Raw genomic sequence first — 25,207 nt, 5'->3', positions numbered from 1 at the left:
AGGTGGTGGTCGAAAGCGGTGTCCTCCGCTCCTGAGCCGAAGTTTCAGATGTGGGACTGAGACAGGTTTTCTTACATGCCACGTGGTCATGCATGAAGGGGAGGCCATTTTGGCAAGAAATCGCAGATAAATTAACCAGGATAACAGGAGAGGCCTTCACGGGCGACCCGGTGCTGTATCTATTAGGTAATTTCATGGACATAAGGAACAAATTGGCCAAATATCAAATCTCATTTATAAAAATAGCACTGGTGGAAGCGAAAAAATACATCGCAATTACTTGGAAGTCTGACTCCCCTCTACTTATAGCACGATGGACTGTGATAATGAATAGCTGTAAACCTATGGGGAAAAAAATATCACATCTAACTTAAAAAAGTAAATATGACACCTTTGTAAAGGATTGGCTGCCAGACCCAGACTACATAGTGGCCCATATACAGTAATAAAAAGGAACATAAGTAACTACTTTATATATAAAAATTTAGTTTCCCCAACTGTACTCTATGTACTTAAAATATATGTAAACTCTGACGGTGAACGGATCTGTATGGATAGAAGGGGGGGGGGGGTGTAGGGAGGGAGGGACTGTTTTGTTTTTGGTTGTTGTGTTTGTGAGAAAGGAACCAGAAAACTCACATATCTGGCATCTACCGATCCCATCGGTGGCGGATACCAAGGGTTTTACTGCAATGCTCTCAGGTTTTGGCCTTGAATTGACCTCCCTAATGGGAGGTCTTTCACAGTTCAACTGTAATTTTCTGTTTATACTCTGCTGTTCATTCCATACTTTGTGGAAGTTGATTTGCCTGGAGAGCGTGTAAAACAAAGCTCTCCCACCGTATCTCGGTACAAGTGACAATAAACCCTTCCATCCAGATTGAGGGGAGGGGCGGGGGGAAATGAGACTGCTCCGCCGGAAGCCAGCACAGATCCACTGGGCTGAATGGCCTCAGCTCCAGGCACTCGCAAGAGGACACTGGTGCGCTGGAAGCAGCAAGTGTAACCACAGCTTTGGGAAAGGACACAGGAGGACCAGTACCTTTCTGCACCTTGTCACACAGCAGGAACAGCTCCTCCCCGCCTGTGCACACACCACTGTCTTTGTTCAGACGGCAGATTCTCAGCTCAGAAGTGTTGGTAGCCTCTAGAAGGAAGAGCAGATGGAGATAATGAGTTAGGAGTCCTCAATCCGCTGAAACGTCTTGCACAGCAGCGGACAAACCCCTCTTCCCCCAAGTCCCAAGCCTCCCGGAACCCCAGTGTGATACACTGACCAAGGGGAGGATGTGGCCAAAGACCACAGATACACAGCCCGAGGTGCCCCACTAGTCCCAGCAGACGTGCTGGGATCGAAAGCAATGTCCTCCATTGCCCAGTGCCAGGGCAGTCTCATCCACCCAGGATTAACACACATTGGACTTCTCAAAGTCAGCATGGGGGTGGGAGGAGCAGAGGGAAGGGGCGAGGGGTAGTGGAGGTTGGAGCAGAATGAGGCACCGCAGTGGAGAAAGGAAGCAGAGGGAACAGGGACCAATTGGAGGGACGTTGAAGGGGAGGCAGAGCAATGGTAGGGGGTCAGAGGAGGGGCTGCAGTGGGGTAGGGTGAGCAGAAGGAGCAGGGGTGGGAGGAGAGGGAGCGGAGCTGAAGGGGTGGAAGAAGAATTAGAGGGAGGAGAGGGAAAGATCAATGGGGGGAGAGCAGAAGAGGGGAGATCGGGAGTGGTGAACAGAATTAAAGGACGCAGTGGGGAAGGAGGGAGCAGAGGGAACAGGGAGGGGGGTAAACAACAATCAGGGAGGAAGCAGAAAGAGTGGGTAGAGCAATGGTAGGGGTAGTGAAAGGGGGCATAGTGGGGGTGGGGGAGCAGAGGGAGTGGGGTTAGTAGATCAATAGGAAGGTTGGTGGGTGAACAGAATGAAGGGCCACAGTGGAGGGGGGAAATAGCAGTGAGGGAAGAGCAGCAGAGGGATGGTGGAAATGGGAGCAAGGTCATGCAACCGAGTGTTGGTGAAAGAAGGTTACGGCATCGTCGGTTACAGACTGGTGTTGAGAGGGCAGGGGTGAGGGTAGGGGCTGCACGAGAGGGGCTGGGGGCAGGACACCCAGGGACCGCCACACCACCATCTGTAACGGACTTCTACGTGCTCCCACATTCCACATGGGGTTAGTGGGTTAATTGGTCACAGGAGTGTACTTGGGCGGCACAGGCTCGCAAGCCAGAATGGGCCATAACTGGGTTGTTTCCAAATGAAGAGGCTTCAAAAAAAAAAAAAAAAAAACACGAAGACTTACTTTTGTCGTAAATGGGTTCGGATAGAACCGGCATCAGGGCAAAATGGGGCTCCTGGAGGTAGGCCTGGAAGCAGAGGCGGACCACATTCATGTCGATGTCTTCCAAGTAGTTCAACGAGTCGCCCACTGTGGACGAAACAAAACCTTCGTCAGCGCCCAAAAACCCACCAAGTCCGACCCTCGACTAACTCAAGTTCAAGTACTTTTATTTGTCCCTGTAAAACCATCCTGCAAAGCAGTGCCACAGTAAAAGGAGACAATGTTCTCCAAGACCACGGTTCTACATAAAAGCAGAACAAAACTATGCACAAGTACACCAGAACCAAGTCCAGAGAGGCCGCTGAGGGTTATTGCCATGCCGCCATCTTGGGCTAGGTTTACCAGAACCTGCTGGACTCTGGATGTTAAAAGTCTGCCAGCTTGAGAGGAAATCACCTCACAGTTCACAATCCCTCTGAGCCCAAAGCCTCGGTACCGTACACCACGAGGCATTGCAATCCAGGACGACACATCCTTCAGGACTCCGGCACTCCTGAACGCCTCCTCCGATTACTCTGCGCCATCTCCTCAACCACTGGCAACAAGTGGCGCCGACGCCAAAGACCGGATCTTCCCAACAGAGGCATGGACCCGCGATCATCGAGGCTGCCGCAACGGAAGCTCCCGTTCCCTCAGCAGTCGAGCCTGCCCAACTTCGCAACCTCTTCTTGGAGGTCTACTCTTGCTTGGCGATTCCCTGATTGGAACACCGGGAGACGGGCGCTGCAATGTCCGTCCTCATCCAATCAAAGGTTGAGCAGGGCCTTACTTAGGGAGTTACTGTAGCACCAGGTCCAGAGAGGCCACTGTGCGCTGCTGCTGCGCCGCCATCTTGGACTGATTTCACCAGAGCTTCCAAACACAGGCACCAGGTGGCCTCGAGTGAGTGTCCAAGAGTGGGTGGAGAAAACAAGTAGAACTACCCTTCCCTCCACAAACTCCTCCCCTGGTGACAGAGAATCATTCTGAGGGTGTTCTCCATTCACAGAATCAAACGTCAGCTATGTTTTAAATTAAAGTTGGACATCCAGCATGGTAACTGTCCCTTCCAGCCCATGGGCCCGTGCCTCCCAATCATACCACAGCCCCTGTACGTTTTTGGATGAAACCTGAGCCCCCAGGGGAAATCCACGCAGACAAGGGGAGAACGTACATACTCCTTACAGACACCACAGGATTTGAACCCCGGTCGCTTGGCACTGCAATAGCATTATGCTAACCGCAATGCCCCTATTGAAGGTGTTGGAAGAAGAGGGGGAGGGGGGGGGGGCTCTCCACGTCCTTCCAAATGTACAAAAGTGTTGGTGATCTCAAAGGCTTGGGAATAAAGGCAGGTTAAGACCACAAGATATAGCAGCAGAAATGCCCACCATTTAATCATGAGTCAATCCATTTTCCCACTCACCCCCTCTCGGCCCTCTCCCCATAAGCCAGTGGTTCGCAACCTTTGTCTTTCCACTCACATACCACATTAAGTATTCCCTATACCATAGGTGCTCTGTGATTAGTAAGGGATTCCTTAAGGAAATGGGCCAATGACCATTTTTCTCAAGCAAAATATTTCAGTAACAATGGATCTAGAGCAGTGATTCTCAACCTTCCCACTCAGACCACTTTAACCATTAAAGGTTATGCAAATAATTCAAAAGGGAGCCCCAAAGACTTTAAAAATTTAAATTTAAAACATGCTGAATATTTAATTTTCTCCAAAGTTAAATATGACATCAAATCATTAACCATTGGATCATGAGTGGGTGAGACAACATCTTTCCAACTGATCAAAAGAACACAGCTTGCAATAAGAGAGGCATTGACGTTCACCTGCCCCAAACAAGGCTATTAAAGGATCTGGTGTTCGGTTAACATTAATAATTATTGATAAAGTACAGAAGAGCATTTCCCAATATTTGACAAGACTCGAACAAAACCAAAAGATATGAATTAGTGAACTGACCTCATTCCTGAATCTGTCATAATAAGAGCTAAATATTAGAATAAATACAGGTTAATTTAACTTTTGACATACAAGTTCTATATTACTAAATTGTAGTAATGAGTGACGGGCACATAGAGATGATGTGTTAACCAATTTAGAAATAGAGTTCCAAGAATCTTCAGGAATGTTATGTATCTTTATCTTTGCTGTATAAAATACCTGGTTTGACCTGGTGAGTTTCCCCAGCATTGCGTTTTTACTTCAATCGGGGTATCTGCAGACTTTTATAGTTTTTGTTACATGGTAGGACGTGTGCCTTGATGCGCAGACTCCGTTATTACTTTAATTCATTGTGTTTTTGTTCTTTATTCATTTAAGGCAGCATGGTTGCATAACGGTTAGAGCAATGCCTTTACAGCGCCAGCGATCATGACTGGGGTTCGAATCCCACGCTGTCTGTAAGGAGTTTGTACATTTTCCGTGTCTGCATGGGCTTTCCCTGGGGGGCTTCAGTTTTCTCCCACCCTTCAAAAATATACCGGGGGTTGTAGGTTAATTGGGTGTAAATTGAGTGGCACGGACTTGCGGGCCAAAATGGCCTGTTACCGGGCTGTATGTCTAAATTTAAAATTTAAATATTAAAAAAATTGGCCTTCTAGTACTGATACAGCATTTTGGATTCTGGTGTGAATTTCAGCCCCTCAAACGTAATAGTCTTCCCCATAAATTTAACATATGGGCCAGCACAACATTGTGGGCCAAAGGGCCTGTTCTGTGCTGTAACATTATTTTCTTAAAGGGCACTGAATAAAACAAGAATGTAAGAATTAGAAGCAAGAGTAAGTTATCCAGCCTGTCAAGCCTGTTCCACCATTCAATGAAATCATGGCTGATCTGGCCACGGACGACAAAATTTGACATTTACACGGGTATATACGGTGTTGATAGGATGCGTAGACAGTCGACCCAGTCAAGGATCAAACTGAAGCTACAAAATGGGCTGGAGAGGCAACGAGAGGCGAGGGACTTCCCCCGACTTCACTTGCCCGCCAATGGTGGCGATCCCGAGATGTCAGTTCTGATACCAGCGCATTGTTTGCTCCTGTGACTCATTTTGGTTCCAAACACTTCCGATGAACAACTTTCTTGTTTTGAATCACGAGACAATGTTCACTTCGCTGAAGGGCAGGCCGAAATTATGTACAGATCAGCAGGGGGTGGGGGGATGGGAGAAGAGAAAGAGAATGGAGGGGTGCAGCATCCTGGCATCAGTGTGTAGCGACCCAGGCTGGCGGTGCAGGGAGGGGGAATGGCGGCCCGAGAGGGGTGGCGGGCAGATGAGGAAGGGGGCTTTGTCACAGGGGTGTTGCTCCTGTCGGTGCTGCCCTCAGTCACCAGAGGCCACAGCAGCCTGGGCTGCAATCTGTGAGAGGGACATTTCCTGTTTGCTCGCTCTCTGCTCCTGGGGTTTTGGCTCCTCGCCACAGCCTATGGGGGAGCCAGTGTGGTCGGCAGCCGTTAAATTTAACTCTCTATCTTTGTCACATAGCAACAGGAACCGTTAGAAACCAACAGCAAGTTAAACCACCTGCCTCCAAATCACAAGGCTATCTGCATGCCAATTTTAAAAAAACTAGCACCCAGCTGCATAAAGGAGTTGGTAAAGACTGGAAGACCCTGGGGCAGACAGGTCTAGCACATCGCTGGTTTGACTTGCAGACACGTGTTCCTGTTGCTGATTGTCACACCATTCTCTAAATGTTTTCTCTCCACCCTTTCCATCCAGCGCCAGTACCATGGGAGACTCCAGAACAGTACAGGCCCTTCTTTGGGAGAAACACTGATTTGCCTGGTTGTACATGTACAGTCAGATGATAGTAAACTTGGAACTTGAACCATAATGGATGTAGCATTTCCCTCCACAAAACATACCGCAGTCACTCTCACAGACTGCTGACAGCACCTGTCAAACCCACAACCTCTGCCGCCAGGAGGTTCAAGGGCGGCAGAAGCAGAAGGCTGCCACGAGTTGCAGCCCACACTCTCAACCATGCTTCAGCCTGACTGGGAAGCACATCGCCACTGCTTCAACGCTGCTGGGAGGGCAGCCCAGAAACCCCTCCCCAGTGCTTGAAAGCTCTCTTTCTCTCTCACAAAATAACCTGGCACCATTTACAAAGAATGTGGGCTGTACAGTTAGCACGACACTGTTACCGTGCCAGCGTGGGATTCGAACACCAGTCGCTGTCTGTAAGGAGTTTGCACATTCTCCCCATGCCTGCATGGGGTTTCCCCGAGGGTTCCGGTTTCCTCCCATCCTTTTTTTTCCCCCAAAGTACATTTTAATTTGGCGCTCAATGAATTCTCTAAAATCCTGTCTTTTAAGTAGCATGGAGTTTAATCTCCATCTATACGTTCTCGGTGGAATGTCCTCCAGCTCTATTGCTAATAACAGGGGTGAGTGATCCGATAACAATCTAGCTTTATATTCCGTTTTCCTAACTCTCCCTTCTGATGTGGGCTGACAACAGGAACAGGTCAATCCTTGAGTATGTTTTATGTCTACCCGAATAATATGAGTATTCCTTCTCCTTTGGGTGTTGTCTCCTCCATATATCGATAAGTTGCATTTCCTGCATCGATTTAACCATATATTTATCTACTTTGTTCTTTCTGCCAGTCTTTTGATTTCCTCCCATCCTTCAAAATGTACCGGGGTTGTAGGTTAATTGGGCAGCCGGGCTTGTGGGCCAGAATGGCCTGTTTCCCTGCTCTATGGCTAGATTTTCAAAACAATTCCTTCTAGTTTCTTATTGCACAATCCCATTTCAACCATCTTCTGTGACAGGTCCCCAGTCTCAAGCAGTTGGGGCACCCTGGCATGTCGGCCAGAACTGCTCCACGGACACTGCCTGGCCAGCGGAGAGTTACCGGCATGTTCTGTTTTTATTTTCAGATTCACAGTCTCTGCAGGCTTTTTAAAAAAAAATATTGCCAGCTTATTCGTGTCTGTGGGGGTTTTCCTCCACACCCCAAGGACAGGCAGGTTGGCCCACAAGATATAGGCCATTCAGCCCATTGAGTCTGCCCCACCATTTAATCCATTTCCTCACTCTCCGGCCTTCTCCCCATAACCTTGATTCTCTGGCTAATCAAGAACCCATCAAAATCTACCTTAACTACACCCAATGCCCCGGCCTCCACAACCGCCTGTGGCAACAAATTCCACAGATTTACCACCTTCCGGCTGAAGAAATTCCTCCCCATCTCTGTTTTAAGCAGACGCCCTTCGATCCTGAAGTTGTGCCCACTTGTCCTGGACTCTCCCACTCTCTATATTTACTTTGTCCTCACCTTTCAACATTTGAAATGTTTCAATGAGATCCACCCCCCCCACCCCACCCCATTCTCCTAAATTCTAACAAATATAGGCCAAGAGCTGTCATACGCTCCTCATATGATAACCCTTTCGTTCTGGAATCATCCTTGTGAACCTCCTCTGAACCCGTAGACTGTGAGACCGCTTTGCTGAGCATCTTCGCTCTGACCGCACCAGTGACGGGGACCTCCCAGTGGCCAACTATTTCAATTCTGCACCCCACTTCCACTCCGACGTATATGTACGTGGTCTCATATACCGTCAAACCGAGGCCACCCGTAAATGGGAGGAGCAACACTTCCAACAGGGCCCTCTCCAACCAGATCCATCAACATCGACTTCTCTGGTTTCTGCCGGCCCACTCCCCGTTCTCCCTCCCTTCCCCATCCGTCCGTTTCCTTTCCTCCAGCTCTCCACCCCCTTCCCCATTTGCTGGTGTGCCCTCCTTCCCTCCCTTATCCACCTATACCCTCCTGCCTGTGGGACTGGGCTCCTCCCCCCCCCGCCCCCCCACTGGTAACCCCACTATTGTGTTTGGGCGCCTGCCTACATTTTGCTCGTACATAAAGCCTGCTGCTTGACCTGCTAAGTTTCTCCAGCGTCGTGTTTTTACTTCAACCACTGCAGACTTTTGCGTTTTACTTCATTAATTAACGAGGCGTTTGATTCAAGGTTCACAAGGAATTCCAGGAGAAATTAATTATTTCATCAAGAGAGCGATCCAGGACTTTCTACTCGAAGGCGAGGTGAAAGAAAGACCTCGGGGAGGGAAAAAAAACAAAGCCCATCAAAAACCTGTTAGCATTCACTCCAAAATCTATTCAGAATATTACTAATCCAAATTGGCCTCTTGACTGGCTAGATCTTGCATCACAAACTTTCCCAATCCCTGTAACCCAACTTACAAAATTGTCTTCATGTCTTCTCCAGGCCTTGGACGGACTTCCTAAAATGCAACGCTGACAATCGGTCACAACCCCACCACCACCAAATATCAGACCACGTACCTTTTCCAATCCTCTCCCCCTCCTCTCCCCTCCCCACCCCCACCTTCCATATCAGGCCAATTATCGTTTTGGAAAAGAGAACCACTGAAACTATTAAAGCTGGACCCATCAGCAAACTGTGAGGAGCTGGAGAGAATCAGTGGGTCAGGCAGGTCCGTGGAGAGAAAGGTTTCAGGTCAGGGCCTGAATCTCAATAAAGGGGCCTACCTGAAGGCTGACTGCCTATTTATCCCCATGGAAGCTGCCTGGTCGACTGACTCCAGCTTCTCATCGTCAGCTCAGTTTTGGAAAGATTGATTGTTATTTCAGAAACTTTGAGAAACATTCAGCAAATTAACGAGGACCACCCTCCCACGCACGCACGACAGAGGACCACCCTCCAACGCACGCACGACAGAGGGCCACCCTCCCACGCACGCACGACAGAGGGCCACCCTCCCATGCACGCACGACAGAGGGCCACCCTCCCACGCACGCACGACAGAGGGCCACCCTCCCACGCACGCACGCACGACAGAGGGCCACCCTCCCACGCACGCACGACAGAGGGTCACCCTCCCACGCACGCACGACAGAGGGCCACCCTCCCACGCACGCACGACAGAGGGCCACCCTCCCACGCACGCACGACAGAGGGCCACCCTCCCACGCACGCACGACAGAGGACCACCCTCCCACGCACGCACGACAGGGGGCCACCCTCCCACGCACGCACGACAGGGGGCCACCCTCCCACGCACGCACGACAGGGGGCCACCCTCCCACGCACGCACGACAGGGGGCCACCCTCCCACGCACGCACGACAGAGGACCACCCTCCCACGCACGCACGACAGAGGGCCACACACTCACGCACGCACGACAGAGGGCCACACACTCACGCACGCACGACAGAGGGCCACCCTCCCACGCACGCACGACAGAGGACCACCCTCCCACGCACGCACGACAGAGGACCACCCTCCCACGCACGCACGACAGAGGACCACCCTCCCACGCACGCACGACAGAGGACCACCCTCCCACGCACGCACGACAGAGGACCACGCTCCCACGCACGCACGACAGAGGACCACCCTCCCACGCACGCACGACAGAGGACCACCCTCCCACGCACGCACGACAGAGGACCACCCTCCCACGCACGCACGACAGAGGACCACACTCCCACGCACGCACGACAGAGGGCCACTCTCCCACGCACGCACGACAGAGGGCCACTCTCCCACGCACGCACGACAGAGGGCCACTCTCCCACGCACGCACGACAGAGGGCCACACACTCACACACACACGACAGAGGGCCATCACTCACACACACACACACGACAGAGGGCCACACACTCACGCACGCACGACAGAGGGCCACTCTCCCACGCACGCACGACAGAGGACCACCCTCCCACGCACGCACGACAGAGGACCACCCTCCCACGCACGCACGACAGAGGACCACTCTCCCACGCACGCACGACAGAGGACCACTCTCCCACGCACGCACGACAGAGGGCCACACACTCACACACACACGACAGAGGGCCATCACTCACACACACACACACGACAGAGCGCCATCACTCACACACACACGACAGAAGGCCACACACTCACACAGAGGGCCACACACAAGACAGGACCCCCCCCCCCCACACCAAGGAGAGGGAGTGTATGGCCATCTTCGCAACCTCAAGTGTGAACCATTATCTCTCCAGGGTATTTTCTGCTTTCTGAGATTTCAGAATTTCAACGGCATTTTGCTTTGAGTCATCACGGTTTCCGTGTTTCACACCTAATTTTTTTTTTAAAAATCCTGTGCGCTCTCGTTTCACAGAAACAGCCTCGCAACTTTTTTCCACTCTCTCAAACTCTTGCAGGACGTGATCACAAGACGGTGCCTAATTTGGCTTACCGTTGAATGGGTCAATCCCAAGTTTCAGTCGGTGTTCCACGGCTTTCACAATTTCTTTCTTTTTCACACACTGAATGCCAAGGTTAGCAAAGCTGGAATAAAATTAAAATGAAAACCGAATACACTGAGCAATGGTATCTCCATTTATTACCCATTCCCAGCTGCCTTCGGTAAGGATGGCCGATTTTACTCTTCGAAGGGCAGTGGTAACCAAACAGGGTCATACAACCATCCAGTTATTTCATGGCCAATTTCAACATTAGTTAGATGCAAGTTCCCCAGCTCTAATGGTGGGATTTGAACTTGAATCTCTGCATTAATCAGTTGACCCCTATCCCACACAAGCAATGACCTCAATAGACGATATTAAAGTGATTAGCCAAAGGAGCCAGTCACCCTTCAACCACAGGGGCCAAAGGATTTGGAGGGGCTCGGGTAGCTCAGGTTGTTCTGTTGTTAAAAAAGGCTTCAAAAATAATCCAGGAAATTACAGGCCAGTGAGCCTGACATCAGTAGGAGGCTCGTTATTGGAAGGGGTCCTCAGAGGCCGGATGTGCAAGTGTTTGGATAGTCGACGTGGCTTTTGGTGAGGTAGGTCATGGTTAACCAATCCCAGAGGTCTTTTTTGAGGAGGTTACCAGGAGAGTTGATGAAGGAAAGGCCGTGGATGCTGCCTACAAGGCCTTTGACAAGGTCCCACGTGAGAGGTTAGTCAGGAAGGTTCAGACACTCAATATTCGTGGTGAGGTAGTGAACTGGGCTAAATGTTGGCTTTATGGGAGAAACCAGAGAGTGGTAGTGGATGAGGCCTGTGACTAGTGATGTGCCTCAGGGATCAATATTGTTTGTCATCTACATCAGTGATCTGGATGGTGAATTGGATCAGCAAGTTTGCAGATGACACTAAGATTGGAGACATTGTGGACAGCGAGGAAGGTTTTCAAAGCTTGCAGAGGGATCTGGACTGGCTGGAAAAATGGGCTGAAAAATGGCCAATGGAATTTCATAAAGTCAGGTTGAGCTGTTGCATTTTTGGAAGGACAAACTGAGGTACGACATACACGGTGAATGGTGGGGCACTGAGGAGTGCGGTAGAACAGAGGGATCTGGAAATACAGATACATTTTTCCTTTAAAGTGGTGTCACAGGTAGAAAGGGTAGTAAAGAGAGTTTTTAGCATATTGGGGTTCTTAAATCAAGTATACTCGGAGTTGGGATGCTATGGTAGAGTTGTATGAGACATTGGTTAGGCCAAATTTGGAATATTGTATATAGCTTTGGACATTTAATTACAGGAAGGAAGTCAATAAGATTTTTTTTAAATGTAGAGATTTACAAGGATGTGGTTAAACAGGTTAGGACTTTATTCCCTAGAGCATAGAAGAATGAGGGGAGATTTGATAGAGGCATTTAAAATTATGAGGGGGATAGACAGAATAAATGTAGATCGCTTTTTCCACTGAACGTTGTTGAAGTACAAACCAGAGAACGGTTAGGGGGAAAAGTTTAGGAGGAACGTCTTCACACAGAGCTTCCAGCTGATGTGGTGAATGTGGGCTCAATTTTGACATTTAAGAAGAATTTGGACAGGAACTTGGATGGGAGGGGTATGGACTGGGTTCAGGTCTGTGGGACTAGGAACAAAACTAGTTTGGATAGAAGGGCTGAGGGCCTGTTTCAGTGCTGTCGTGTTCTAGGTTCCAAGGGCCTAGTACTAATTCTGTGGGCCAAATGGGTTCCTCTGGTGCTGTGTGAACCTGGGTCTGGCCTACACGTGACTGGCATGGGTCCATCTGTACACCAGAAGTAGATCCTCAATAAATAACTCAGTCTATGACTCCTTCAGCTATGGAAAAGCCACAGTGCTGGTTCCCACAGCTGAAATATAACACGAGTGCTGTTGAGGGGCACATCCCCGCGCTACGAGCGCGCCGCCAATCATGGGGCTAGCCTTGGCCATGGGGAGCAGACACCTCTAAAGGCCCCCTGCTCACCTGGCTTTCATGTTGCACTTGGGGCTGACGGTCACCTCGCAGATGCCGTTCTGGCAGTCCTTCCCCACCAGACTGTGCGGATGGGGCTTGTACGGTTCGTCCTTGGTTACCAGGGAGATGACCACCTTGACCTCGTCTTGCCAATTCTGGATCTGGGTGGGAGGGGAGAAGAACACACCAATTACCAACTGCCCCCACAGATAATGGCCCACCTACTTGGAAGGATCCAATTGGAGGAAGACCTGTCAATCACCTCCAAGGGAATGGAAGGTTAGCCTTCCTCATACACCAGGCTGCTGTTCATCGACTTCAGCTCGGCGTTTAATGCCATCATTCCCCAGAGCCTGGTGGAGAAGCCGTGCTCAATGGGACTCAACATTCCTCTCTGTAACTGGTTCCTAGACTTCCTAACAGAAAGATCAGCTTGTCCGGGTCAGTGGCAGAACGTCGAGCACCGTCTTGCACTGGAGCTCCTGAGGGCTGTGCTCAGTCCACACCCGTTCACGCTACTGACCCACAGCTGTATCGCCGGATGACACGACTGTGGTCGGCCTCATCAGCAACAACGATGAGTCGCCCTACAGAGCAGAGGGGGAAAATCTTGGTTTTCTACATAACACCAGCTTCAACATGGAGGTCAGGAGGACGAGAGACGACCACCCTCCACTACACATCTGTAGTGGAGAGAGAGGCGAGCACAAAGTGTCCCTATCCTGGACACACATCTCATGTGTCAAGAAGGCGCAACAGCGACTGCACTTCCTGAGAAGACTGAAGCAGGCAAGGCTACCAGCTGCCAACCCGTCACCCTTCTGCGGGAGCTCTATCAAGAGTGTCCTGGCTGGCTGCATCAGTTTTTGTATGGTTGCATGGGGATCAGATGTGACAGAGTATATGGATATGTTTTTGGGAGATAAATTGAGAAAGGTTTGTTAGAGAGGGTCACAAACAAACACTTTAAAACAGAACTTATTTGAATTACTGGAGCTCGGCTAATGCTAGACATATCGGGGCCTCACAGCTTTTGGGAAGAGCTTTGAAGACTGCTCAAGTGACTTCATTAATGGATTGTTGTTTACCAAAGGCAATAGATGAAAGAGCAGGCTGGAGCTGCTGATGTCTGGAAGGAGAACTTGCTGCTGTAGGAGGGTCATGTGGTTTCGTTTTGCAAGCAGAGAGAGTCAAATAGGCTTTCTCAGAGAGAGAGAGAGAGAGAGAGAGAGAGAGAGAGAGAGAGAGAGAGAGAGAGAGAGAGAGAGAGAGATCACTTGTACAGTGTTACAGCCAGCAGAAGTAGCTGGGACTGGATCAGGACAAGCTAGCAAGCTTGTTCACAGCCCATTTGAAAGATGGCCTGATCAAAGCCCTTGTGGTTCATGCAAGAGGAGAGGAATAAGCTTGGAATAAGCGAAACAAAAAGGAACTCCGTGGTGACCTGAAAGAAAGAGGTTATCATCTGTAATTCCCTGAAGGGGCAAGTTTTGTCAGCAAGACACTGGGGTGACTGGTGGAGGTACATCAGTTGTCGATGTCCTGGAACAACAAATCTCTCTCTGAAAACCGACAAGAACCTTCCTGAGCGGTAACCATTTACCTTTCAAGCCTGGTGAACTTTATAAATGTTAAATTCTGTGCCCAGTATAAGAATTGCCTGCAACCAGTGAACTTCGAGGAATGAGAAGTGAGATTGGACTGTGAACCAAAGAATATTACATACATGTGCGCTTAGAATTAGAAGGGGGTTAAGTTAGGTTAAGTAAGTCAGTAGTGATAAGTTAAAGTTTGATTTGATTTTCATGTTTAAAGATAATTAAAAACAACTTTTGTTTAAGTAACCATTTGTCTTGGTGAATATCTATTGCTGCTGGGCTCATAACACAGAAGCCAATCCACAGGACCACAAGCGTGTCAGAGAGGATCACTGGAGTCTCCTTCCCCCCCTCCCATCATCAACGTGATCGCTGTCTGAAGAGACCTTATAAAATTGTTAAGGATTCCTTCCACCCTGCACACAGCATCTTTCAGCTGCTCCTGTCAGGGAAGGAGCATCAATGGCAGCATGCCAGACGGAGGAACAGCTTCTTCCCACGGGCAGTGAGGAAGCTGAACGAGTCACACTAACCATCCAAGATGACTATTATTTAACAATATTTATTTGTTTATTATATGCATTGCGTATACGGTGAATTGTTTGTAAATAGGTGTGCTCTCTCTATGTGTTTGCATGCTTTTACGCCAAGGACTGAAGTTTGTCCAGATGAACTTTACAATTGCATGAATAAAACTTGAACTTTTGGACACTGCACGTCCAAGCAATGTCTCTAATATTGGCATAAGACCTTTCGTACACCACAAGCTCCCACAGTATGAAGAATTCCCCACAATCGGATTTTCTGGATAAATATTGGTCAGGACAACGGAAAGGAAATGCCTTGCTCTGCAAATCTACCCCATGAGATCTTTAACAATCTGCTGCACCATCGACAGATCTCACGCCCGCACGGCCACATTTCCTGAACCTGCGACCACCTCGTACATTCCCACATCCGATTTGATGCCAGATTTTCTTTGGCAATTTTTCCATTTATTTAAATTCAGCAATGCAGCACGGTAACAGGCCCTTCCAGCCCACGAGCCCTGTGTCGCCCAATTGATCTACAAATCCTGTACGCTTTTGAAGAGTGGGAGGAATCCTATAGGGGAGCCCACGCAAACATGGGGAGAACGTTTAAACACACCCTACAGACAGCGTCAGATTAGAACCATGTAACAGTGTTGCGCTAACCGTGTTGCCCCAGGGAATCTGGGGCTCACTGGTGATGCCAGCATTTACTACTTATCCCTGGTTAGAAACGCCTTTACACAGAAGAATCAGGTAAAAATTGAACAGAATCAGAATTTATTGTCATGAACGCGACACAAAATTCATTACTTTGCAGTGTAACAGGGGCAAATATTGTTCTGAATTACATAAAAATAAATAAATTAGTACAAGAAGAGAAAAATGAGGCCATGTCTGTGGCTCATTGTCCATTCAGAAATCTGATGGCAGAGGGGAAGAAGCTGTTTTGGTACTGCTGGGCACTAGTCTTTAGGCTCTTGCACTTTCCCCCATCCCCCCGACAGTAGCAGAGTGAAGAGGGCCTGGCCTGGGTGGTTGGGAGTCCTTAAGGATAGAGGTAACTTTCTTAAGACACCACCTCGATGGAGTGGGGACTGATGGCCATGATGGCGCTGGTCAAGTTCACAACTCCCTGTTGTCTTTTCCTGTCCTGTGCATTGGCACCTCCGTACCAGACAGTGATGCAACCAGTCAGAATGCTCTCCGCGGCACACCTGTAGAAGTTTTCAAGGTTCTTTGGGGACATCCTAAATCTCCTCAGATTCTTCATGAAGTATGGCTGCTGGTGGGCTTCCGACGAGGAAGTCCAGGATCCAATTGCAGAGGCCCGGTTCTTGGAGCTTGTGGAACAGTACTGAGGGAACAACGGTCTTGAAGGCTGAGCAGTACGCGAAGGAGAGTGGCTTATTGTACAGCACGTGTTGCTGTTATCTAGGTGACACAGAGCTAATGAGATTGTATCTGCTGTGGAGCGATTGTGGAGGTACGCAAATTGCAGAGGGCCCAGATCTTTACACGGGTACGAGTTAATTCTGGCTATGACCAACCTCTCGAAGCATTTCATCACAGAAGATGTGAGTGCTACTGGGCGATAGTCCCTGAGGCAGCTCACTCTCCTCTTCTCGGGCTCCGGGATGAATGATGCCGTTTCGAAGCAGGTGGGAATCTCCGACTGCAGCAATAAGAGGTTGAAAATGCCCGTGAACACCATCTAGTTAGTTGGCACAGATTTTCAGCACCCTGCCAAGCGCATGATCTGGAGTCATACCTTGGTCAGACTCACCAAGGACAGCAGGTTCTTTTGCAAAGAACAGTTGGGCTTTGAAAAGCAAAGATAGCACCCGACTTGTTTGCTGCAAGACCAGATGTATTTAATCACCCAAATTTAAATTCCTCACAGCTGCTGAGCTGCGATTTCAACTGGGCATCACTAATGTTGAAAACTCTAATCTGCATCCATGATCCAACCAGAGCCCTAGTGTTTCTAAGCACCAACCTTGACTCTGGTTCCAATGCAAAGAGAATACACTGTGACAGAGGCCACCTCTTGCCTCCTCTCTCAGGTGAATGTAAACCAGGGGTTCTCAATCTTTTTCTTTACACTCAGAGACCACTTTAAGTAATCTCTGTGCTATCGGTGCTCTGTGATTAGTAAGATTGATTAAGGTAGCATGTGGGTGGAAAGAAAAAGTTTGAAAACCACTGTTTAAAATCGTACTTCATTGACTCGTTATGTGCATGGTTTCATAACTCCAAAGGAAATGGGCCAATGACAAATTTTCTCAAGCAAAATATTTCAGTAACAATTGGGTCTGAAGCAGTGATTCTCAATCTTTCCTCCCCACTGACATTCCACCTTAACTAATCACAGATGGCCTAGGGATTACTTAAAGTGGGACGTGAGTGGAAAGGAAGAGGTCGAGAACGAGAACCACTGATGCAAACCAAAATCCATACCAGTTTTTCCACAAGTTTCTAGAACCCAATACTGATCCCAGTGCCAGATTCACTAAAAATTAATCTAGTCATTTCTACTTTGTAAGAGCTCATTGCACACAAATGGATTGTGCGCTTGCTGGAGGTTTTTCAATGGTCGCAGATCACACAGGGCAGTGGTTCTCAACCTTTTCCTTCCACTCATGTGGCACTTGAAGTAATCCCTAGGCTGTCGGTGCTCCGTGATCAGTAAGGGATTGCATAAGGTGGTATGTGAGTGGGAAGGGAAGGCTGAGAATCATTGCTCTAGACCCAATTGTTACCAAAATATTTTGCTGGAGAAAAATGGTCATTGGCCCATTTCCTTTGGAGTTCTGAAACCGTGCACATAACGAGTCAATGAGGGACGATTCAAACAGTGGTTTTCACACTTTTTGATTCCACCCACATACCGCCTTAAGCAATCCCTTACTAATCACTTGTAGTATAGGGATTACTTACAGTGTTATGTAAGTGGAAAGAAAAAGGTTGAAAACCACTCCACTATGCTCACCAGGCCACCCGAAATTTCTGTGCGTTTTTAAATAACCTACTCGACCAACTGCTGGGAAATTCCCTTCTCCATAACCCTGAATTTTTCCAAGCTCCATGTACTCATCTAAAAGACCCTGCTGAACCTGCCTCCACCACAGCACATTCCATGCACCCATTGCTCTGTGTATGAAGGACTTACTCCCAAACACTTTAAAACGATGCCCCCTCGTGTTCGCCATTTCAGCCCTGGGGGAAAAAAAGCCCCTGGCTGTCCACACAATCAGTGTCTCTCATCATCTTGTCCACCTCTATCAGGTCACCCCCTCATCCTCCGTCGCTCCACGGAGAACTCAACCGATCCTCATGAGGCCTGCTCTCTAAGCCACGCAGCATCCTTGTAGATCTCCTCTCCACATCTTTCTTTTTTAAATTTTTATTTTTCACACTATGAACCATACTGACCAAAATACACACAAATATTTCCCTCTTGAATATACACTTCATTTTCTCCCCTTTTCCCCCCCCCCTCCCCACCCACTCAACATTCAACATATACGATACATTAAACTCATTAAACAATGTCATCACACAGTGAAAATAAACCGCGGACCTCCACCACCTAAAATGACAGAAGGAGAAGAAGACGAAATGAACTGACCCAGTATGTAAAAGTAGAAGACACAAATTTCTTGTTTACTTTTCACATCTTTCTTGTGACACAATAATCCAAGTGGGTTCTAACCAAGGTCTCATTGCTCTTGTACTCGACCCCACGGCGGATGAAGGCCCATGCACCGTTCGCCTTCTGGACAACACAGTCAACTTGAGCAGCAGCTCTGAGTGTCCCATGTACATGAACCCCATGATCTCTCAGTTTGTCCACACTCCCATTAACATTGTATTCCACCTGCGCATTTGGCCAAAATGAACCACCTCACACATCTTTTGGGTTAAACTCCAGCTGCCACTTCTCAGCCGGCTCTGCATCCTGCCAATGTCTATCTGTAACCTCTGGCAACCCTCCAGACTTATCCACATCACCACCCACTTTCATGTCATCTGCAACCATACTTTGTTTTGCCCCAACCATTTCCCAAGTACTAAGGGCCATGACTCATGGTAGAGGCTGGAAGAATAGGGGCACTTAAGAGACTTGTAGACTGGCCCATGGAAGAAGAAGGAAAAGCCTCCTGCCTGAGAGCCTGTGATCCTCCCCCCCACCCCTCCCCCCACCATTTTGTTCAGGAGCCTGCTTACATTTTTCCATACTTTGATGAAGGGCTCAAGCCCAAAACATTAGGTGTACATCTTTGTCTTTGCTACATTAAGCACTGCCTAACCTGCTGAGTTTCCTCCCTTCCCAGATGACCTCTGGTGTTTGATGATCCTGCCCTGGGAAACAGGCACTAGCTGTCCACCCTATTAATGCCTCACAATCTTGTAGACCTCTATCAACTCTCCTCTCATCCTTCTACGCCCCAAAGAGAAAAGCCCCAGCTCTGCTAACCTGGCCTCGTGGGATTCATTTTCCAATCCAGGCAACATCTTGGTGAACCTCCTCTGCACCCTCTCCATAGGTTCCACATCCTTCCTATAATGAGGTGACCAGAACTGAACACAATATTCTAAATGCGGTCTCACCAGAGATTTGTAGAGTTGCAACATGACCTCTCTACTCCCAAACTCAACCTCACTATTAATGAATCCCAGCATCCCACAGGCCTTCAACCTTGAAGGATGTAGGGATTTGGACCCCAAGGCCCCTCTGTTCATCCACACTCTTAAGTAACCGACCATTAACCCTGCAAGCCACTGATCCCGCGCCTCATGACTTTCTGAACGAGTCTCTCGTGGGGGACCTTGTCAAATGCTTTGCTAAAATCCATGGAGACCACATCTACTGCCGGACCCTTCATTTCTTTTGTTACCTCCTCAATTAGGCTTGTGAGGCATGACCTTCCCTTCACAAAGCCATGCTGACTACCCTTGAGTGGACTTCTGATCCTTAAGAATCTTTGTAAATCTCCTCTGCAGCTCTCATTCATCCACAATTTCCCTCTACGCTCTCCTGCACATCCACCAAGGGCAACGGAGGACAGACAGGTGTGACGGAATCCCCCACAAAATCTCCCTGCTTGGGTCACACCCAGAAACTGGAATCCACCTAGAGCAACGCCTCAAACTCTCATCTAAAATCCCCCGAGTGCTTCTTCTCCAAATAAATCCAGCTCAAAAGTTCTCCTGCAAGAATTGTTTCAAAACAAAGTTCAGATTTGATGAAATGCTTGACAAAGCAGAGCTGAGATCAGTAAACACACACACCCCTTCATCCTGCAATGCAGTACACAACTGCAGCAGAAAGTCTGGCCCATTTTCACGCCTGTGACAGCGCGATCCTTTACGCTGGGCGCTGCACATTGGGAGACGGAGGACCAAAGGGATTTCACGCTTGTCAAAACCGATCTGCAAGCGTCCTCCCAGTACTCGTCAGGGCCACGGTCCAAGTCAGCACTGAACTCCTCGTTTTCTCTTCCATGCCACCCCCTGCCCAGAGCGTGGAGGGAGTGGCACCCTGCCTCTAACTGCTCTGTCCGCCTTGGCGGAGTGCTTCGATCTGGTAGGAACCAACAAGATAAACCCCTCTGAAAATAAAAAAAAAACTGCAAATGCCAGGATCTCAAGCAAGCCACGAAAAGATGGAACAACGCAGCCTCTGCGGAGTGAGATTTGGGGTGGGGTGGGGGGGAGAAAGAGAGATGGAGACTTTGTTTTAAATGGACAGGTTACCGTGATAGAAATCAAACATCTGCACAAACATTGAAAACGATCCACCAGTTCAGAAGAAGGAACCCTATAAAATGTGGAGGACGAGCGAAGACTCTCGATCACCACAACCTCTTGGACCTTCTAGGTTGCATCATTCTGCAAAGCAAAATCGCAGCAGTGATGTATGAAGTAGTAATTCAAGAAGCAAATCCTCGGACCCACCCCCCACCCCCATACAGGAGGGGGGGCCAGAAAGCCCGACGGAGTAGTCATTGAACGTGGAGACCAGCTGTCACACCAGTCTCCATCCCACTCTCCAGCACAAATGTATCGCACTCGACCCCTGCATCTGAAAACTTTCTGGTTTAATTTTGCGTTTGTGAAACAAGTTTGGAGGGGCAGCGATTGTCGTGAATACACAGAGGAACTTAGCAGGTCTCGTGACATCCATGGGAGACAAAGAATTTGGGCCTGGGCCTTCGTCAAGGTACATCTTTGCTTCCTATGGATGCGGCAAGACCTGCCGAGTTTCTCCAGAGCTTCTCCAGCAATTTTGTGCATTTCCCTTTCGTGCTGATCCATTTCCAAATCCTCCCCCCCACATCTTCCTGGCCCCTCTCGATGGTCTGTTTCCTACTGCTTCTCCCAAATTCCAGACGCCCAGGAACTCCTCTGTCCAAGACTGCAGAGGAGAGCTGTTAACACAGGCCAGTGTGCAATTGGGCAACTGGGACCGGGACCCGAATCCCGTGCTGTAAGGAGTTTGTACATTCTCTACCCCCCCGCCTCCCCATCTGCCTGGGTTTCCTCTCACCGTTCAAAAGGGTACCGGGGATTGGGCGGCAGGAGCTCGTGGGCCCAAAGGGCCCGGTACCATGCAGTATGTCTAAATTTTTTTTATTTTTAAAAAGTTAAATTTAAAACTGTAACCTCTCTTACATCGACTCCATCTATATCTCTGGGCAAAACAGAGACCCACCCATGCTGTTCACACTCTCTTCACTCCTCAAACCCCCCCCACCGCCGTCACGCATATGATACAAGAGATTGAAATGATGCACCATCAAATTGAGGATATTTATCTGACTGCCGAACAGATCTTTCCTGAGCAACATGTCTTTGTGCTGTGACTGAGAATTCTATCTGTAACACTACCCTCTGGTCTTTTATTCTTACACTAAAATTGTTCTCAAAATACGACTCAACTTGCCTGGATACCACGCTAAACAAAGCTTCTCACTGTACCTCAGCACAAGTGGCAATAAACAATGCTGTTCCATTGCTGATTGGATCCATTACCGACTGCCACACACTGCTGTCTCCCCAGACAGGTAGCATGGTGGTCAAGTCACTGTTCCAGAGTGCTGGAGTGTTAATCCAGAGACGAGTTCAAATCCCACGGCAGTCGTTGTGGAACTTAAATTCAACTCATTAAACAGATCTGGCCGCTGTAAATTGCCCATGGGAGGGGAAGTAAAATCTGGGCTGACGATGGGGAAGCCGGAGATTAGAACCACACCACAGAAACAAGAACTTTGGCCCTTCTAGTCGGTGCTGAACCATTATTTTGCCTCGTCCCACTGACCTCACAAGTTACAAGAGCAGTAGTAGTCCAATTGGCCTGTCAGGTCTGCTCTGCCATTTAATCATGACCTGATGTTTATCACTCAGCCCCACTCCCCGGCCTTCTCCCTGTAACCCTTGATGCCCAGACTAATCAAATACCTGCCAATCTCTTGTCTTAAATACATCCAACAACCTCCTGTCCAGAGCCACTTGTTCCACAGCCACTTGTTCCACAGACTCACGATCCTCTGACTAAAGAAATTTCTCCACATCTCGGTTTTAAATTGATGCCCTTTTATCCTGAAGTTGTGCCCTCTTGTCATTGGGGAACCATCTTTGCAACATCGACTCTGTCCAGGCCTTTCAGCATTTGAAATGCTTCTATGAGGACCCCCTCATCCTTCTCTACTCCAACGAGTACAATCCAAGAGCCGACAATCACTCCTCATACACTAACCCTTTAATTCGTGGTATCATTCTAGTAGATATTCTCTGAACATTCCCCAAAGCCAGCACATCTTTTCTCAAATAAGGTGCCTAAAACTGTACACAGTCTCCAAGTGAGGTCTCACCAGTGTTTTATAGAGTCTCAACATTAAGTTCCTGCTCTTGTATCCTATTTCTCCAGATACAAACGCCAACATTGCATTCGGCTTCTTCACCACCAACTCAACCTGGAGGTCAACCTTTAGGGCATCCTGCTCAAGGACCCCCAAGTCCCTTTACACCTCTGAATTTTCTCCCCATCTAAATAATAGTCTCTTTATTCTTGCACTAAAATTGTCCTCAAATACGACTCAACTTGCCTGGATTCCACGCTAAACAAAGCTTCTCACTGTATCTCAGCACAATGGAAAAGTGTGCATGACCGTGCACTTCCCAACGTTGTATTTCATCTGTCACCTCTTTGCCCGTCCACCTCATCTACCCACCTCACTCTGCAGACTTTCCGTAACCTCAGCACCACATGTTTTGGTGTCATCTGCAAATTTAGACACAAACCCAGCTATTCCATGATCCAAATAATTTGTATACAATGAAAAAAGAAGCGGCCCCAACACCGACCCCTACGGAGCACGACTGGTAACCGGTACCCAACCAGAAGAGTTGTTCCTCCCGTCTCCTGCCCATTAATCAGTGCTCTTCCCGCGCTACCGTGTCCTTCCTGTAACTCCACGGCCTCTCATCTTGTTTAGCAGCCTTGTCGAAGGCCTTTTGAAAGTCCAAGTACACAACATCCACTGCATCTCCCCTGTCCATCTTGTCTGTTATCGCCTCCAAAAAAAAATTGCAGTAGGTTTGTCAGGCACGATTTTCCCATGCTGACTTGGACCAATCTTGTGATGACCTGCACCCAGTCCATAGCTTCCCCTTTCATGTACCTGTCCACAATTTTCTTAAATGTGAAAAATGAGCCCACATTCATCTCTTCAGCTGGCAGCTCGTTCCACACTCCCACCGCTCTCTGAGAAACTTCCGTTAAACATCTTCCCTTAACCCAGGCCCTCTGGTTTGTATCTCAGTGGAAAAAGCCCCTCATCATTTGAACACAATGAGACTGTTCTTTGAGCAGAATGGGGCAGAGTGCCCCCCCATCTATGTCACCAGGAGTTAATTTTTTTTTTGGTTAAAATTAATGGCTTTGGTCAGCATTTTGGCCAATTCACTTTCTCCCACTGATGCAGCTCGGCCCACTGAGACAGGTTTTGCTCCAGATTTGGTGTCTGGAGTCTCTCCTGTGACCTATGTTAAAAATCAATAACTATCACAGATCCCATGGGCCAAATGGCCTGCTTTGAGCTGCGAACACAAAAGGTTGGTTTACAGGTGCAGCAGGTTATCAAGAAGGTAAATGGAACGTTGGCCTTTGTTACTGGAGGGATGGAATTTAGGAGCGTGGAGGTTCTGCTGTAACTGTACAAGGTCCTGGTGAGGCCACATTTGGAGAACTGAGTGCAGTTCTGGTCTCCTTACTTGAGGAAGGATGGACTGGTTTTGGGGGCAGTGCAGAGGAGGTTCACCAGGTTGATTCCAGAGATGAGGGGGTTGGCCTATGAGGAGAGGTCGAGTCTTCTGGGACTGTATTCGCTGGAATTTAGAAGAATGAGAGGGGATCGTATAAAATTATGAAAGGCGTAGATAAGATAGAGGTAGATAAATTGTTTCCGTTAGTGGGGGAAGACCAGAACGAGGGGACATGGCCTTAAGACTCAGGGTAGCAGGTTTAGGATGGGAATGAGGAGGAACTGCTTTTTCCCCAGAGGGTGGTGAATCTGTGGAATTCGCTGCCCATTGAAGCAGAGGAGGTGACCTCAGTAAATATATTTATGACAAGGTTGGAGAGGTTTTTACATAGTTGGGGAATGAGGGTGATGGGGAAAAGGCAGGTAGGTGGAGATGAGCCCATCGTCAGATCAGCCATGATCTCATTGAATGGCAGAACAAGCTTAACGGGCCGGGTGACCGACTCCTATTTCTTATGTTCTCACGCTTGGTGTGCCACTGATTCTGCAGGGAGGTGGTTCCTGAAAGTCTCACCAACCCTCCCACTGGGTGGATGCTAGCGCTGCACCACCATCGCCCATCCACCCCCTGACCCCCAAGACAGGCCCAGGTCTCACCTGCACGGTGGGGAGGGTCTTGCTGAGTTCCGTTGTGCTCTCCCCGGGGATGCTGCCAGCTGACCGACCCTCACACTCGTAACGGAACCTCATGCCTCGCTGCTTTGGCTGCTCCGTGATGACCAGCTTGGGGGTCTCCCCATCCAACAGCCCTGGCAGAGTCAGGATGGGCAGGGTCCTGGGGGGCGGGCAGGACGAGGAAGAGCTCCGGGTCACCCGCCCCGCCACTCTCGGCTTCCCGTCTGCCGAGCCGGAGGCATTCCTGGCCACCGGCTGGGGGCTCCCTGTGCCCCTGCTGACCAGCTGGGGAGGCCCCGTGCCCCTGGGGACCAGCTGGGGAGATGCCGCACCCATCAACAGGAGATCTGGGGCAGAGCTCTCCCAGGCAGGGACCTGGTCCATCAACTGGTTCCTAATTTCCCCAATCTGGTCGTGATTAAAGTCGTAGGGTTGTGTGTGAGGAAACTCCCCCACCTCAAGGTCCTTCAAGATGTAATCATTTAATATGTTCAGATCTGGAAAGATAAAAGAAAACAATTGTTGTCATGTCAGCTGGAGAGAGATGGGCTGTCAGGTCAAATCTGCTGCCGTGTGTGGCTCCC

The 25,207-nt window shown here is 49.0% G+C and overlaps 1 protein-coding gene across 3 annotated transcripts in view; it reads right to left on the bottom strand.

Annotated features, from left to right (window-relative positions):
• LOC138748777 (transcription factor RelB-like) overlaps nucleotides 1–25,207 on the bottom strand; it is a 63,598-nt gene that overhangs the window by 19,260 nt on the left and 19,131 nt on the right. For all 3 annotated transcript variants that reach the window (XM_069909496.1, XM_069909497.1, XM_069909495.1), the window contains 5 exons: nucleotides 24,606–25,120; nucleotides 12,561–12,712; nucleotides 10,567–10,658; nucleotides 2,297–2,422; nucleotides 1,043–1,147 (listed from right to left, as the gene is read on the bottom strand). In XM_069909496.1, the coding sequence (XP_069765597.1) occupies nucleotides 1,043–1,147; nucleotides 2,297–2,422; nucleotides 10,567–10,658; nucleotides 12,561–12,712; nucleotides 24,606–25,120 (990 nt within the window). The remainder of the gene's footprint in view (nucleotides 1–1,042; nucleotides 1,148–2,296; nucleotides 2,423–10,566; nucleotides 10,659–12,560; nucleotides 12,713–24,605; nucleotides 25,121–25,207) is intronic.

Source organism: Narcine bancroftii, chromosome 13 (genome assembly GCF_036971445.1).
Source record: "Narcine bancroftii isolate sNarBan1 chromosome 13, sNarBan1.hap1, whole genome shotgun sequence".
Taxonomy (NCBI): domain Eukaryota; kingdom Metazoa; phylum Chordata; class Chondrichthyes; order Torpediniformes; family Narcinidae; genus Narcine; species Narcine bancroftii.
This window is presented reverse-complemented; position numbering and strand designations above follow the sequence as displayed.